The sequence below is a fragment of the Aulostomus chinensis genome, chromosome 12 (genome assembly GCF_037954235.1).
Source record: "Aulostomus chinensis isolate RoL2024-O1b breed Wild chromosome 12, RoL_Achi_v1.0, whole genome shotgun sequence".
Lineage (NCBI taxonomy): Eukaryota > Metazoa > Chordata > Actinopteri > Syngnathiformes > Aulostomidae > Aulostomus > Aulostomus chinensis.
The window spans coordinates 24,080,107-24,094,071 of NC_141331.1; the positions used below are offsets into that span (position 1 = coordinate 24,080,107).

At 39.0% G+C, this 13,965-nt stretch overlaps 1 protein-coding gene across 3 annotated transcripts in view; it reads left to right on the plus strand.

Annotated features, from left to right (window-relative positions):
* Nucleotides 1-4,531: 4,531 nt before the first annotated feature.
* ints6 (integrator complex subunit 6) overlaps nucleotides 4,532-13,965 on the plus strand; it is a 25,609-nt gene continuing 16,175 nt past the window's right edge. The window contains exons 1-5 of one of the 3 annotated variants that reach the window (XM_086220850.1): nucleotides 4,532-4,960; nucleotides 5,099-5,176; nucleotides 5,710-5,859; nucleotides 10,428-10,574; nucleotides 12,814-12,997. In XM_086220850.1, coding sequence (XP_086076976.1) covers nucleotides 4,850-4,960; nucleotides 5,099-5,176; nucleotides 5,710-5,859; nucleotides 10,428-10,574; nucleotides 12,814-12,997 — 670 coding nt within the window. In that variant the 5' untranslated portion in view covers nucleotides 4,532-4,849. The remainder of the gene's footprint in view (nucleotides 4,961-5,098; nucleotides 5,177-5,709; nucleotides 5,860-10,427; nucleotides 10,575-12,813; nucleotides 12,998-13,965) is intronic. The other 2 variants (XM_086220852.1, XM_086220851.1) reach the window with 2 other exon arrangements.

The window sequence follows — 13,965 nt, forward strand, 5'->3', positions numbered from 1 at the left end:
TCTGTCGGACATACTGCCATGTACTCATATTTTACCATTAATAGACCAACATACTCTGAAACATGAATTGAAAATAAGTCTAGGCTTGCGTTCATAAAGTGTTTTCCATGCTTATTGTTTCATTTTGTTTTAGACTTTTGTGTAATTGTGTAATTGGAAGTGAATGGAGAAATTCTAAAATTCCACTTTTGGAATTTTTGGCTGTTTCAGCTTTCTGCTTTGATGTTTCATCTCCAGACACCCCCACATCTTCAGCTCACAAAATTCCCATTTCATTTTTCCGCAGGAAAAGCTTTTAATTTGTTGTATTCTTTGTTTCTTTTTTTCAGTTGATGAGTATGATTATTTATATATTTCATATATTCTGTTATATTCTTATTTTTATTGTTTGTCTTATCTTGTGTTACTTACATTTTAATATACCCATATTTTACTTATTTGTCTAATGTATTTTTTGCATTCGGGGGCTTTTATGTTTAAGGGTTTGAAGACGGAAGTGCGTTTGAAGTCTTTCCTGCTACCTTTACTATCTCAAAGCAAGACAGATAAGACGATTCACAACAAACATCAGTCGTGAGTTGCCGTTCAAGACTTTCAAAATAATATTCTTACAATTGCGTAAGGTTTTTTGTAATGTTTATGATCCAAACAACATCGTATCCAGAGACAAATAAAAATAAGTGCGAGTGCACATCAGAAACACAACGGTTTAACACCTCTGAGCCTTTCGTGGACTGCTCAAGCAAAGTAAAATTTGAGTATATACAGTTGAATTCTGTCATAACTTCTGTATAAAGACATAAAAGTATTTATGGAGATAAAAATAATAAATATAGGAGACTTAATCCCCTTTTATAGCTGGATTTTTGAAGCAACAAAAACAACGAGCAGCCATTAAAAGAGTGGAACATCTGTAAAAGGTTGATTTAAAAAAAATGTATACCTTTATTGATTTTTCAACTTGGACTGTCATTCATCCAACAATGATTTGTTCCATTTTTGAAGTCTTTAAACAACTTCCCTCCCCCCACCCAACCCTGAACATACACAGAGTCATGATTTTAACAAAGTATCAAAACAATGATACTCTGATCCTTTGGAAAATGGAAATAAATATGTGTGTGTGTGTGTGTGTGTGTGTACAGCACACCTGCATGTCCACTAGTAAAAGTGGTTACATCAATAATCAACTGTAATAAATAGGAGAGAGAATTTTTTTAAAAAGGCAGAGGAACGTATATACGCACAGAATATAAATATGTATATATAGAAATAAGAGAAAGAGAATATTTATGTATGTAAAAAGAAAACAGAAATAAATAAGTATACCTGAATAAAACATGAATAAATTTAAATTAAAAGGGTTCATTCTTACGTGGTAGACGTCAGACGTAAGGAGTTAGGAGATCAGGTCTTGATTCCAAAAATATTTTAAAAAGAAATGAATTCCATATGTTGTAAAAAATCTGACTTTTTTGGTTGTTTGGATATGTAAGTTTTTCAATCAATAAGCAAGGAGAAAATTCATTACTCCACATGTTCAAAGAAGGACAATTAACACTTTTCCAATGTTTGGCAATAACACGTTTGGCATGTCATGAGCAGAGGTTAAGCAGCTTACTCATGTGTTTTCAGAGACTGTGTTTCTGGTATCAGTCCAAGGATGCACATCCCAGGCCATACAGGAATGTTTTTTTATGTACTGTGTCAGTTATTTTTTTTCTCCAAAATTCTTGTAAATGTTTGCATTTCCAATTACAAGGTTCCCTTGTCCATTCTGCATTTTGTACAACTATCTAGGACATTAGAATCAGATTTATTGAGTTTTTCAGCAGTTATCCAACTTTAAGATTGTCGAAAGACATGAGGTTTTCATGTGAATAAAGATTTGCAACCTTCTGTAGTCCCAACTGAGCATAGAGTCTGAATCCACGATCCAGTTTACCTGATATAAATAATGAATGCCCCAAATAGGCACAAATGGTGATAGCCCAGCTGGCACTTTGAACATTTCGAGCCAGGTTATGATTGTAGTTTTACCAGATGGGTTAGCTGTCTGCTTAAGTATTTTCAGAGAGTCAGAATATAGATGAGTATCCAGAGTTAGTCCCCTGGCACCATTTACTTCTATCTGGACCCACAGTCGATTGGGAGGGTTAGAAAACCAAAAAAGGATGATGTAAGTGCAGCTGCCCTAAAATGCTATAAAAGATTGGGTAGCTGGAACCCGCCTCTTTCATATGGAAGATATAGCAATGTCGAGCAAAGTCTTTGTTCCAGATAAATTTTGTGAACACTTTCCTCATATTGGAGAAGAATGTTGGTGGGGGTGCAAGAGGAACTGATTGAAATAAATATAAAAATTTGGGAAGAACATTCATTTTTCATAATATTGATTCTGCCAGTTATTGTAAAGGGGAGGGTCATCCATCTATCTGAACAGTCATTTACCTGAGCAACAATGGGCTCATAATTTCATGGGATCTTATTCTTAATTTGTGGTGTAATGATAATTCCTAAATATTTGAACCCATCTCTAGCTACTGTGAATGGGTGCTGGATTGTTGATTAATCCTTTCTTGCCCATTGAGAAAAAATAATTGTACTTAGTACTTGCCTAATAGCCTATTATGAAACACCTGTCTGTTCTTCACAAGTCCATTACGGTCATAATGAATAGTAAATGGTAGGTAAGCTTATTATCTTAATGTTAGCATCTTTGCCAAAATTTTAGCATTTAGGTATTATCAGCTAAAGACCTTGAAGGTGGAGCAGCTTTCATAAAGAAACTGAATTTAAACTATTCTGTATTATTTTGGGCCAGACTCATATTTATATTACTCTGCAGTGGTAGCATATTATACTTCATTCCTCCTACATTTATTTGAAAGAAGGGGAACAGTAGTCTACATTACACTTTCCGATTATTGCCTAAAACTGTTGCATTAAAGGGTATAATTCCCTTACTGAGCCGTTTACTGTGTTTTATCTGCAAAAATGCATGTAATGGGAAAATGTGACTATAATTTTAAATGGCAAGCTGCCATATCACCACTTTTTTTTCCCTGTTACTTAAGTACCAGTCATCATTTCAAAGTGCAATGGTGATATCTACATCACATATGAATTACGCTTTAAAAACTTGCAAACATTTGAGAAGTCTCATTGTATAACTTTGACCTGAGGAAATCATTACTTAACTCAGTTTAACTCTTCCCTCTCCACAGATAGGCCATCTTTTATGCATCATATTTTGTATAATGACTGTATTTGTATGTAATATGTACAATCATTAATATTTTTAAATTGAATATCTCTCTCTTACATTTAGAAAAGTAAAAGTAAGTTGAAATTCTCAAATTCAGAGTGCTCAGTTTCAATGGACTATTTATATTCTTACAGGTGCTTCAAGGCACAGAAATAAATCCTGTGATGTATGATTTTATTTTGTAAAAAAGTGTCACTGACACACCGGAAACTGATCTAGTTTTGTTTTTGTGTGTGTGTGTGTGCGCGCGCGTGTGTGTGTGCGTGTGTGTTTCCTAAAGAAGTCCGGTGTCAAACAAGACTCAACACCTTCCTCCTCTGAGCTATCGGCGGCTATGGGACGTTCGCCTCTTATTTTTTGCGGAAGTGATGATGTTTTCCCCGGATCCACATTATGTAAATTGCGTTGCACAATCGTTCACGTCTGCTTGAGTGTCATGTGGCACCCTAATCAGTCAGGATGATGTGCAACCTTGTTTGCAAGCCATCGAAATGATTCCCAGTTTTCAGCAAATTCATCGAGACGTTTTCTCTGACATGGCAGCAGAGCAGAGTCGTGGAAATCACGTAAAGTCAGAAGGTTATTATCAGGTGTCTGCCTCGCCACCTTTTTCAATAATACGCACATTGGATATCTTTGGATAAACGTACGAAAGCACCCATGGAGGACAAAGTATAGCCATTTTAGCTGCAGGGCGTGTGAGGGCATATCAATCCCTGTTAGCTAGATTCATTCCCCGGAAATTCGTTCCGCAGAAAGGGCCATCTTTATGTGGACATCATCAGAAACCGGGCGAAGTCTGTCAGTGAGAGATGCATTCCTGGGTTTATATTTCATAGTTTTGTTTGATATGCCTATCTATGGTTGAGGCTGTCTAGTCTTCACAGTAGCCCACGCCCGTATACAGTTTTAAGTATATATTGATTATGTAATCAGGTCGCAGGACAGAGACGTAACCATACCCACTACTGCTACGACAACTGCGATAATTGTCAAAGAAAAAGTGTGTCGCCACATATTCTTTTTACACATAACGCATGTACAGAATATGTTCCCATGCATTCCTGCCTCTAAGGCAAGCGAGCATGCGCAGGAAACGTTAAGGTTGGCCTTATTAGGATATGGTAATGAGTGGCTTCGGACAGCCAATGACAAGGCAACATTTATACATGTGACGTTGAAAGACCGCTTGGGAGGCGGGGTCAAACGCAGAGCTGAGGTTAAAACCAGTGGACAAGGCACAGCGCATTCAGTGTAGGGAGAAGCAGGGACCCACTGTGAGGGGGAACTTTGTAACTATGAAACTTAGAAATATTTGCAAAATATTGTAAAAATTATCAATAACCCTCGTGAATCAATAACCTGCCCCCAGGGTTTGAGCTTTTTAGATTAGTTTGCCCGAAAAGGGCTTCTACACTCACTATTCTTACACTTTTTTGAAAGAATGTGTGAGACAGACAGTTAGCCAGCTAGCTAGCTAGCTGAGAGGTGATACAGGCGGCAGGAGAACAAAAGATTTTTTTGCGTTTTGACCGGTTGTACTGACACCAAGTCCATGCAGAACGTGTTATTACCACCACAATGCCCGTTTTACTTTTTCTGATAGACACGTCCGCTTCAATGAACCAGCGCACCCATCTGGGCACTACCTATCTGGACATAGCAAAAGGCGCTGTTGAGACTTTTATGAAGGTACTGTAACCACGGGACACATTCATATTGGGAGAACCCGAGCGGGATTGCGGTTCAGATCATCATTGTACTGTTGCAGGCTCGCCTGTCAAACCTTAACTGTCGGTAACCGCAAATAATTCTCTACTATTTCCACAGCTCCGAGGGAGAGATCCGGCGAGCCGAGGGGACCGGTATATGTTGGTAAATTTTGAAGACATTCCGTTCGGGATCAAGGTAGAGTTTGTTTTCAGGTCATGTCCAGCTTTTCACTGCGCAGATTGATTGTCCCTCCATCGCTCCACCACGTTGTGATCACTACATCAATTGTGTAGAGAAAATCTTCAGGAGGAGCTTTCATACCCCTTTTAAAACATGGCCGACATTTTGTTTCAGTATGAGCAGCGAGGAACTCTGGGTGTTATTTATACAGCGAGGTGATATCTGGATGGGCGGGGGTGACAGACTAGCCGACTTTACTTGTTTAGACCAAATTTCCACTCCTGTCATAGCACACATCGCGTCTTCTTAATTTATGATCGCACTCCCCTGGTAGCATCGGGTCAGGAGTTTGATGGCAGTGTTGTCATGTTATTAGATGGAACAGATCGGGGAGGATTCCTCCCTTTTATAGATGTTTACCAGCTCAGATCAAAACAGTCAAGTTTACCATCGACTTCTGTAGAAGTTGTCTGCTATGTAAACAATATGACAGTTCTTTATATTTTATTGCATGCTATTAACCAAAAGTTTTGGTTTCCCTTTTGAAGGCTGGATGGAAAGAGAGCCATGCCACATTCATGACAGAACTGAGGAACCTCCAAGCAACTGGACTCACATCTATTGGCCAGTCCTTGAGGACCGCTTTTGATTTACTCAATCTCAATAGATTAGTGACTGGAATAGACAACTATGGACAGGTATGTAGTACTGAAGAGGCAGAGAGGAAATCCAGTAACATAGGTGCTAATATGACAAGGTGCTCTATGCCCCCCACTGACCCACATCAGCTTCCCCGTCCTTTATCCCCCAGTCTTCCAAGCATCAACCACCTTCATGTACTGTGACCCCCACACACCTTCAGAGGCACATGCTCTTGACATATATCATGGATCATGCTAATAGTTGTAGCTGTGTGGAGCTGAGAATTCGCTTACAAAGGCCCAGCGGTGCACAAGTGTGCTAACGCTCTCTTATACAACAGGTAATAAGAGTTGTTGAATTAATTTCAGAGAATTGTTGGTTTAACACTATGGTCATTTGGGGGTGCTGTTGGAGTTGCTTTGTCCTGAGGGGTGGTTGTAATATGCAGCCATAAACATGTATTGGGGAAAAATATTTTAAGATAATTTTGGTGCCAGCCTGCCTCCAAAATGGCCATAATGTTAAACAAAAGTGGGAACTAACAGCTTTTTGAAGGGAAGATTCCTTTTAGACCTTTAGTATGAAACCAAGCATGCCCAAACTTTTGCGCTTGGAGGACCAAAACTTAAACTTAATGATTGAATGTGGGCTTAGAACGTGCAAAAGGATCCTAGGTTCCCTTTATTGAATATTATTTAAGCTTTTACATAAATTTTAGATCAATACATAGCAAATGAATTTTGTAAGGAAATTCCATTTATATCCCAGGGCAACTTTTTGAGTTCAGGTAACAATCAGAAGGTAAATGTACTCACTCAAGAAAGAAGGGCTTAACTTTCAGCCACCCAGCGCAGGGCCAAGTCAAATAGACTGTGCAAACGGTCACTCTGTCACCTGCTCAAATGGCAAAAGCAAATAATATATTTAATTTAATATATTTATATATATTAACCTATTTAAGGGGCACTTCCACCCCCCAAAAATAAGATGGCATAAACAGTGATTTATCTTATATTTTTTAATGATTAAAGGAAAGATTTTTATGCCTGTCAGTATTAATTAATGTACTTTTTACATGTGACAGCCCCAGTCAAACCTAGGCTATCTGGTTTAGGATATAGATGCACTAACAATAATAATTAAAAAAAAATATTGTAGAGTTTCTAGCACTTATGCCTTTATAGAATTTTTAACCCACTTGTGAAAAAAAACTCATCCACTGTTGTTTTTTATGTCACTAATAGGACACTTGAACCAATGTGAATTTCTGAAAAAAAGTGGTCTTCCATTTGAGGCAGTGGGAAACAGAAATTTAACTCACAAGATAGTCCTTGAATAATATGAGTATTCTGCCAGAAACAGCATGAATGTTCAGCTATTCAAAAATAGGCTTTACAATGTAAGCCAGATTGCTCCAGTGTAAAGGAGAAAGGCAATTTAATGAGAAATTATAATGTTAGTTCCTTTGTGTTATGCAACTAAATTTTGATTTATAATATCTCAGGCAGAATCAGGTTGCTCATTTGAATGTGATTTAGCAAACAAATATTGACTTGAATATTTCAGTATTGCTGAACCGATTCCAAAAAAGTGTTCCCTGATGACATCAGCAGTTTCAGTCTAGGTGCTCTAAAGTCCAGTTTGGGGGATTTAATAATGGAGGTAAGGCCAGAGGAGACGAGTGTGAGATGATATAAATGGTTTGATTTATCTACAATACACCGAAAAAGTCTTTTCACTTTGCTGCTTACTGAGCAGTGTTTCACCAAGAGACCAGAGTGGCTCTGATTTTGAATCATTGGTAAGAAAACTGAGCTTTCAGGAGATGAAACTCACAAGCGTGTAAGCTTTCCTTGTCTTATGCCCGGGGTCAGAAAATGAGGTGATAGTTTCTGCACCAGGACAACAAAATAGTCATTAATGTCAACAGCAAAGTCGAGGCCATACCCAGTTAAATTGCTAGTTGTGTGGGTGGGTGGGTGGGTGGGTGGGTTGTGTGTGTGTGTGTGTGTGTGGGGGGGGGGGGGGGGGGGGCTGGTGCTTGAATCAGGACATCAGTGTTTTTTTCTGCATGGAGGTAAGTTGTCAGCGTGAGACCAATAATGAATGTTTTACTTGCATTTCCTGAGCAACTAATGGAAGATCTCTAGTGTGCTGGGTAATGCATACAGCCAGAGTGCATAACACTCAGGGAGTTTGAATGTCAAATATTTATCATGCTGGCAGATGCAGCACCATATAAACACAACAGTGTGAACACAAACCGCACATGCCGAACTCAAGGTGGCCACCGTGTCCCTCTGTCGACAGAGTTTGATTGTACAGTTAAAACAGTTTTTAAGCAGCCCCCCCCCCACCCACACACACACAGTCTGTTTCAGGAGAGATGGTACTTCTACTCCTCGTGAGACTTTAATAACTATACAATAATAACGCGTTATTTGCCTTTGTGCTTTACAAATGATAGTAGGTCCAGTTTATTTGTCGAGTAATTTGCCTTCTTTCTCGATCAGTTGTATAATCAGTCAAATTGTATTTATAGAGCATATTTTTTACATCAAGTGCAGCTCAATCCGCTTTGCAAAAGGAAAATAATATAATATAAAGTATTTTCAAACTACTTGAAGAAAGGGACAAGAGAATTCAGTTAATATAGCTCCAAATTACTATAAAGGTTAGCTCATAACAATTAATAGAGTTGATCTGGAACCACACACTTTGAATTATTTGAAAAAGAGACCAAGCTTGTAACTATTAGGTGGCTGTGACAGTGGTGATGAAAAGCATTGTTTTAATGGGCAGAAATGTTGAGCAGACCCAGGCTCCATGTGGGCGTCTATCTGCCTTGACTGGTTGGGGTGGAAATGTTAGATTTCAATGTTAGGTGATAGTGAAAAATGCGTTAGAGTGCCTTTGAATTTCTTATTTTATTCAAACAGGCACCCAAATATATTCAATTTTACAATAATTTAAAACAGAAAAGTTGCAAATCCTCCCATTTCAAGGTTGGTTCCAGATCATTTTCATCTGTTATTAAGACTCTTATAGGGCTAACACTGTAGCTTTTACACGTTTTTCATTTATGCGAAGCTTAAGTGGAACAAGAGCATTTCAGCTCTGCGTAAAGTGAATTAGCTTGTGTGCAGATTATGAGCGAAAACTGGGCAAGAGCCACATTTACATGATAGTGATGAGATTAAAGTGGGTTGTGGAGCATAGATGTAAACAATAAACCACATTTCCTCTCAATTTGGAACAAATTATAAGAAATTCTGTCTGAAGTTTCAGGTGCATCAGGTTTCATCAGTTTCTCTGGCTACACACACTGCAATATTTTTTTTTCTGTGTGAAGTTGTTTGTGTTTGGTTGGCATTGTATCGATCCCTTTAAATTATTCCACATTATCTGCATTTTCAGCCAAAATTAATTTATAAAGAAAAGTCCATTTCAATTGTTTATCCTGCTGCCCATGGTGGAAGGTGTTCTGTGGGATAGCGAGACAGGGAGAAGACAAAGGGGAGTAAGCCTGGGGGAGTCAATATTGCCCTGGAGTGCTTCTATCTACTGTAACAAAGAGTCCTCTAGGTTGCCAGGCATCTGAGATGTCTCCCCTCCCGGGAGAGGAGTAAGAGTATGGAGGCAGAGGGGGAGCCAGCAGGTGGCTAATCCCGACACCGCTCTGTTTCATTAGAAGAGCAATTAAAGAGGAGAGGGTGGCAGGCAGGAATGAGAGTGAGGGAATGACGAGTGGTGATTTTGAAGTTAACCGGTCAGATAAGCAGGAATCTACCAGGTCCCCATGATCCTGGCATTGTGCTTTCATTCCTGCTGATGACATATTGAGCTGCCAGGCTGGAGCAGAGCTCAGCCCGTCTTCTCCAAATGAACTGTAGTTTATGATGTCCTCTAAACTCACTTTGACTGTAGACTTCTGAACAACACCATGATTAACATCCATGAAACCTAATGTGACAGATTAAATATGGCTGGTAAGTTAGCCTCATGGCTAATTTATTAGCATGACACAAAAGTGCCTCAATATCAAAAAGGATTTCAGGAAGGGGGGAATATTTTCAGGTTGTCATGGATACCCACAGTGTAATGGTTTACTTTTGGCTGTTTGTTATAACTGGACAGATCCATCATTCAGCAGAAACCACAGCCTACAGGTAGAGTCTAACCCAAGTGGGTTCACATGCATTAATAATGGCACTGCTGTCAGAACAGGATGGGCTTTATGAAGTCTGCAAGCCTGCTGAGAAAGTCCAGCCGGCTGACTGTCTGCTGACAGAACTTGTCGGGCAACATTGAGGTTTTGCACTGTCAACGCACCAAGTTATTCTGCAGTCTTGGAGATCCCACAGGGCTGATGCAAAGTGATATATGAAGCACTGCTCCAGTTTCACGTTATCAGTGGGGAGTGCTGTGAAATGCTGGAGTAGTGTCGATCCTCAGTTGACGTACACTTTTGTACATAATTATATATTTTTTGATACACACAAAGGCATGTCTGACGTTTAAATGTAGTCAGTGTTATTTGGTGTAATTTACTTGTTGTTCCTTAAATTCAAAACTTTGCAGGTTGTGGTTTAGTTAAGAAATGATCTGTCTTGTGTCATCACAGGGAAGGAACCCGTTTTTCCTCGAACCTGCCATCATAATTGCCATCACTGATGGCAACAAATTGACCAGCAGCAGTGGAGTCCAAGACGAGGTCAGCCACCATCTCCATGGATACGAGGGGTCCCGGCCAAACAGGATTTGCTTCCTGGTTGGTTGGATGACAGCTCCTCAGTCTGTTGCATGGGTCACTCAATTAACGATATTCACTTCGCACAGGCATTCAGGATTATGAACTTGTTTCTGTCTTTTGTCACGTAGGCTATAGTTGTCAAATGATGTACCAAATCTTTCCTGCGTATACCTGTCTATCTGGTAACTACCACTTACTGGCATTTCATCATCTCAGAAAAAACAGAAACGATAACGCTAGTCCATTTTAGCTCTCTTCAACTTTTTCCTTAAAAATGAATCTATCTTTTATGTCCTTGGCTCATCAGTTGACCATGAAGTTTCATGGTATAGGTACAAAAATGTCCCTACAATTTCCAAAAGTCCATATTGACATATTCAAATAGCTTATTTTGTCAGACCACCAGTTTTAATTCCAGAAATCTTATATTAACAGTCACAGAAGCCAAAGGAAGCATTTGCATCTCAGAACCTACCATTTTATACCAACTTAATACATTTTATTGAGGGGAAGGAATTATGTACAAACACTTTGGTAATGTATGTACTATTTTTACTTCACCTGACTTTATTTTTCCAACAATTTTTTTACTCCCTGCATTTTAACTCAGTTTTGTTTAATTTCTTGTCCTATAATTTAAAAAAAAACCAGACTCATTACTTTAGTTTTGAAGCATGATGAAGACAAAAATGACATCTTTGGAGAAACAGATGAGAGCTCTGTTTAAAAAAAGTTATGAAAGACTTTCACCAGTTTGAGAAAGACCCTGCCATATTCACTCCACAAAGAAGAACAGATCTGAGTGAATTCGATATAGTTTAATATGATATATTTTGATATCGGTGGTGTGTCAGGAGATGAGAAGCAGCATTAATGACCTGGATGAAAGTGAACCACCAAAAACTGCTGCTGGAGGAGGAAAAGACTGAATACTTCCTTCCTCTATATTTCTGAGTACATTTAGGAGACTGTACTTCTTTACTTTTACTTGACTAGATAGAATGAATCAGTACTTCTACTTTCACAGTCTTTTTAACACAAATATTTTTACTTCTGCTTGAGTCATGGATGTGTGTACTTTTTTCCACCTCTGATTAGTTTTATCATTGATAAACCTTTTTTTGTGATTAAGCAATGTGTCACTGCCACAAAATTGCTTTTGTTTTGGGGCAAGGGCCATGAACGGAATGACTGTGGTCTGCTGCTGAGAGTCGAGCGGTCCTCATTGTAATTTTACCACTAATTATTTATATCTGTTTCTCATTCTGTATCAGCCATCAATGTTGCTCATTTCTGCTGCTGGTCCCTGGTAGTTGACCTCTGAGGTCTCAGGGGTCATTTAGCCAATTGTATAGCCTGAGAAGGTCCAGAGCAAGGCCAGTCTGTGTAAGCTACAGCTCCTGTGATTGTTCTGCTCACAAGTTTCCAAGTGATGTTTGGTGGGCAAGTTTAATTGCCTTCCTCTTAACAATATCTGGGTTTATCAGTAAATTTGTAAAGAGAGCATTTTATGAAACAGTCAATGAGGAGTATTTATGATAGACAGGCATGTCACTGCAACGCAAACTTCAAAAAAACGCGGTCAATCAGGAGGGTTGCACACACATCTGCGAAGGAAACGGCTATGTCCTGCTGTTGGCCCTCAACACTCTCAAGATGGTCATTTTGATCCAGATCAACTCCAAAAATGGATCACCCTGTCTTGTAACATTCCATCAAAATCCATCCATTAGGAGATATCCTGCTGGAAAAAAGAAAATTTAAAAATCCTGGATCCGCCCCTTAATTTGGATCATGGCAAAGACAAATTGGTTTTTCGGCTCATGTCCCATCCTCCCATTAAATTCCAAGTAAACTGGTTCAGTTGTTTTTGCGAAATCCTGCTACCCATTAGACAAAGCATTCACTCCTTGGTTCGGGTTATTACATATTCAAATGAAGATATTTTTGAAAGTACAAATGAGTGCCACTTTACTGATAGAATTGAATAGGAACGTCCGTTTTCATAACTGCCGTTCGCTTGACACTTCTTAAATCCAGTTTGTTCTTCATATTGATGCAAATAATGAATGTCTCCATAATAACATTCCACTCACTCCCTTTCAGACTTTTATACAATATTGTAAAACAGCAAATTATTTGATGGACCTCAGTAAAAATGAATGAATTTGAAGTATACAGTATGAAAGGTCTTTGACTGACTCTACGCACTACTCCTGTCACACACACCTCACTTATCTGTTCCTCCAACATCCAGCTCCACCTGCCTCTGACCACCCCTCTGCCAGGGAGTGAGCTGACCAAGGAACCTTTCCGATGGGACCAGCGCCTGTTTGCTCTAGTGTTGCGAATTCCAGGCAACGCTTCGGTAGAACCCGAACCCCTCGGAGGAGTCCCGCCTGATGATTCGCCCATCACTCCCATGTGTGAGGTTACTGGAGGTAGGCAAAGTTGCTTCAAGCTGATGCCTGGTAAATGGAAAATATGTTTTAGTGTGCAAGGATGAAATGCATTGTGGTGGTTACAGGAATGATCCTTTCCTTGACTTAGGGTCACATATTTGGGGAAAAAAAAAACGTTATTTGTTTTTCTAACTTAGTGCGTATATAGATTTCAAATAACACAATAATCAGACATGAAGACTTCATGCAACAAAATGAACAGGGTTCACACAGTCTTGAAAAAACAGGAATGTCATGGAACTACAATTTATTTATTGAATTCATTTTTGGAAAAATAAATAAAGCTTGAAATGTTTCGAATAGTATTGGAAATTTCATTCATAAACAGATGAAAATCTATTTTGGGTAATATTGTTTTACTTTAATACATGTTTGTATCAAACCATGTGATTTGTGATGGGTTGGTTAAATAACTGCTGGAATATTTTGATAAGGATTTTTGTTCATTTCTCTTTTTTCAGAGAATGTTCCATCACTAGAATTTAGGTCATTTAAGTCATTGAAAAATCATGAAGAAAAACACGTTACTTTATTGTGTGAACCCTATATCTATGAATTACTAATAAAGCACAGAGGTATGCTCTGCAAAAGAAAATGAGGTTCCAACTGAATACACAGTTTTGCCTTCTGCTCGAGGTTTCTGGGACAGTTGCCTGACTTTGCCACTTCATCGAGGTATGGCCTTGAGCTGTGCTTCAGCTTTGTCAGGCTCAATATCCAGAGTAACTTATGTTTACAGGTTGACCTGTGGGCGCAGAACCTAGCGTAAACAGTTTGTGCTTGTTTTAGCCAAGCTGCTGCAGCAGTTGAGGAGGGGATTAAGCGCTTTGCTCAAGTGCACTCCAGTAGTGGCTGTTGATTATGATCAGAAAGGTTTTACCACTTAGCTTTTGTCTCATTCACATGATCATCACGATATGTTCAGGACAGTGGTCACATTTCCACGG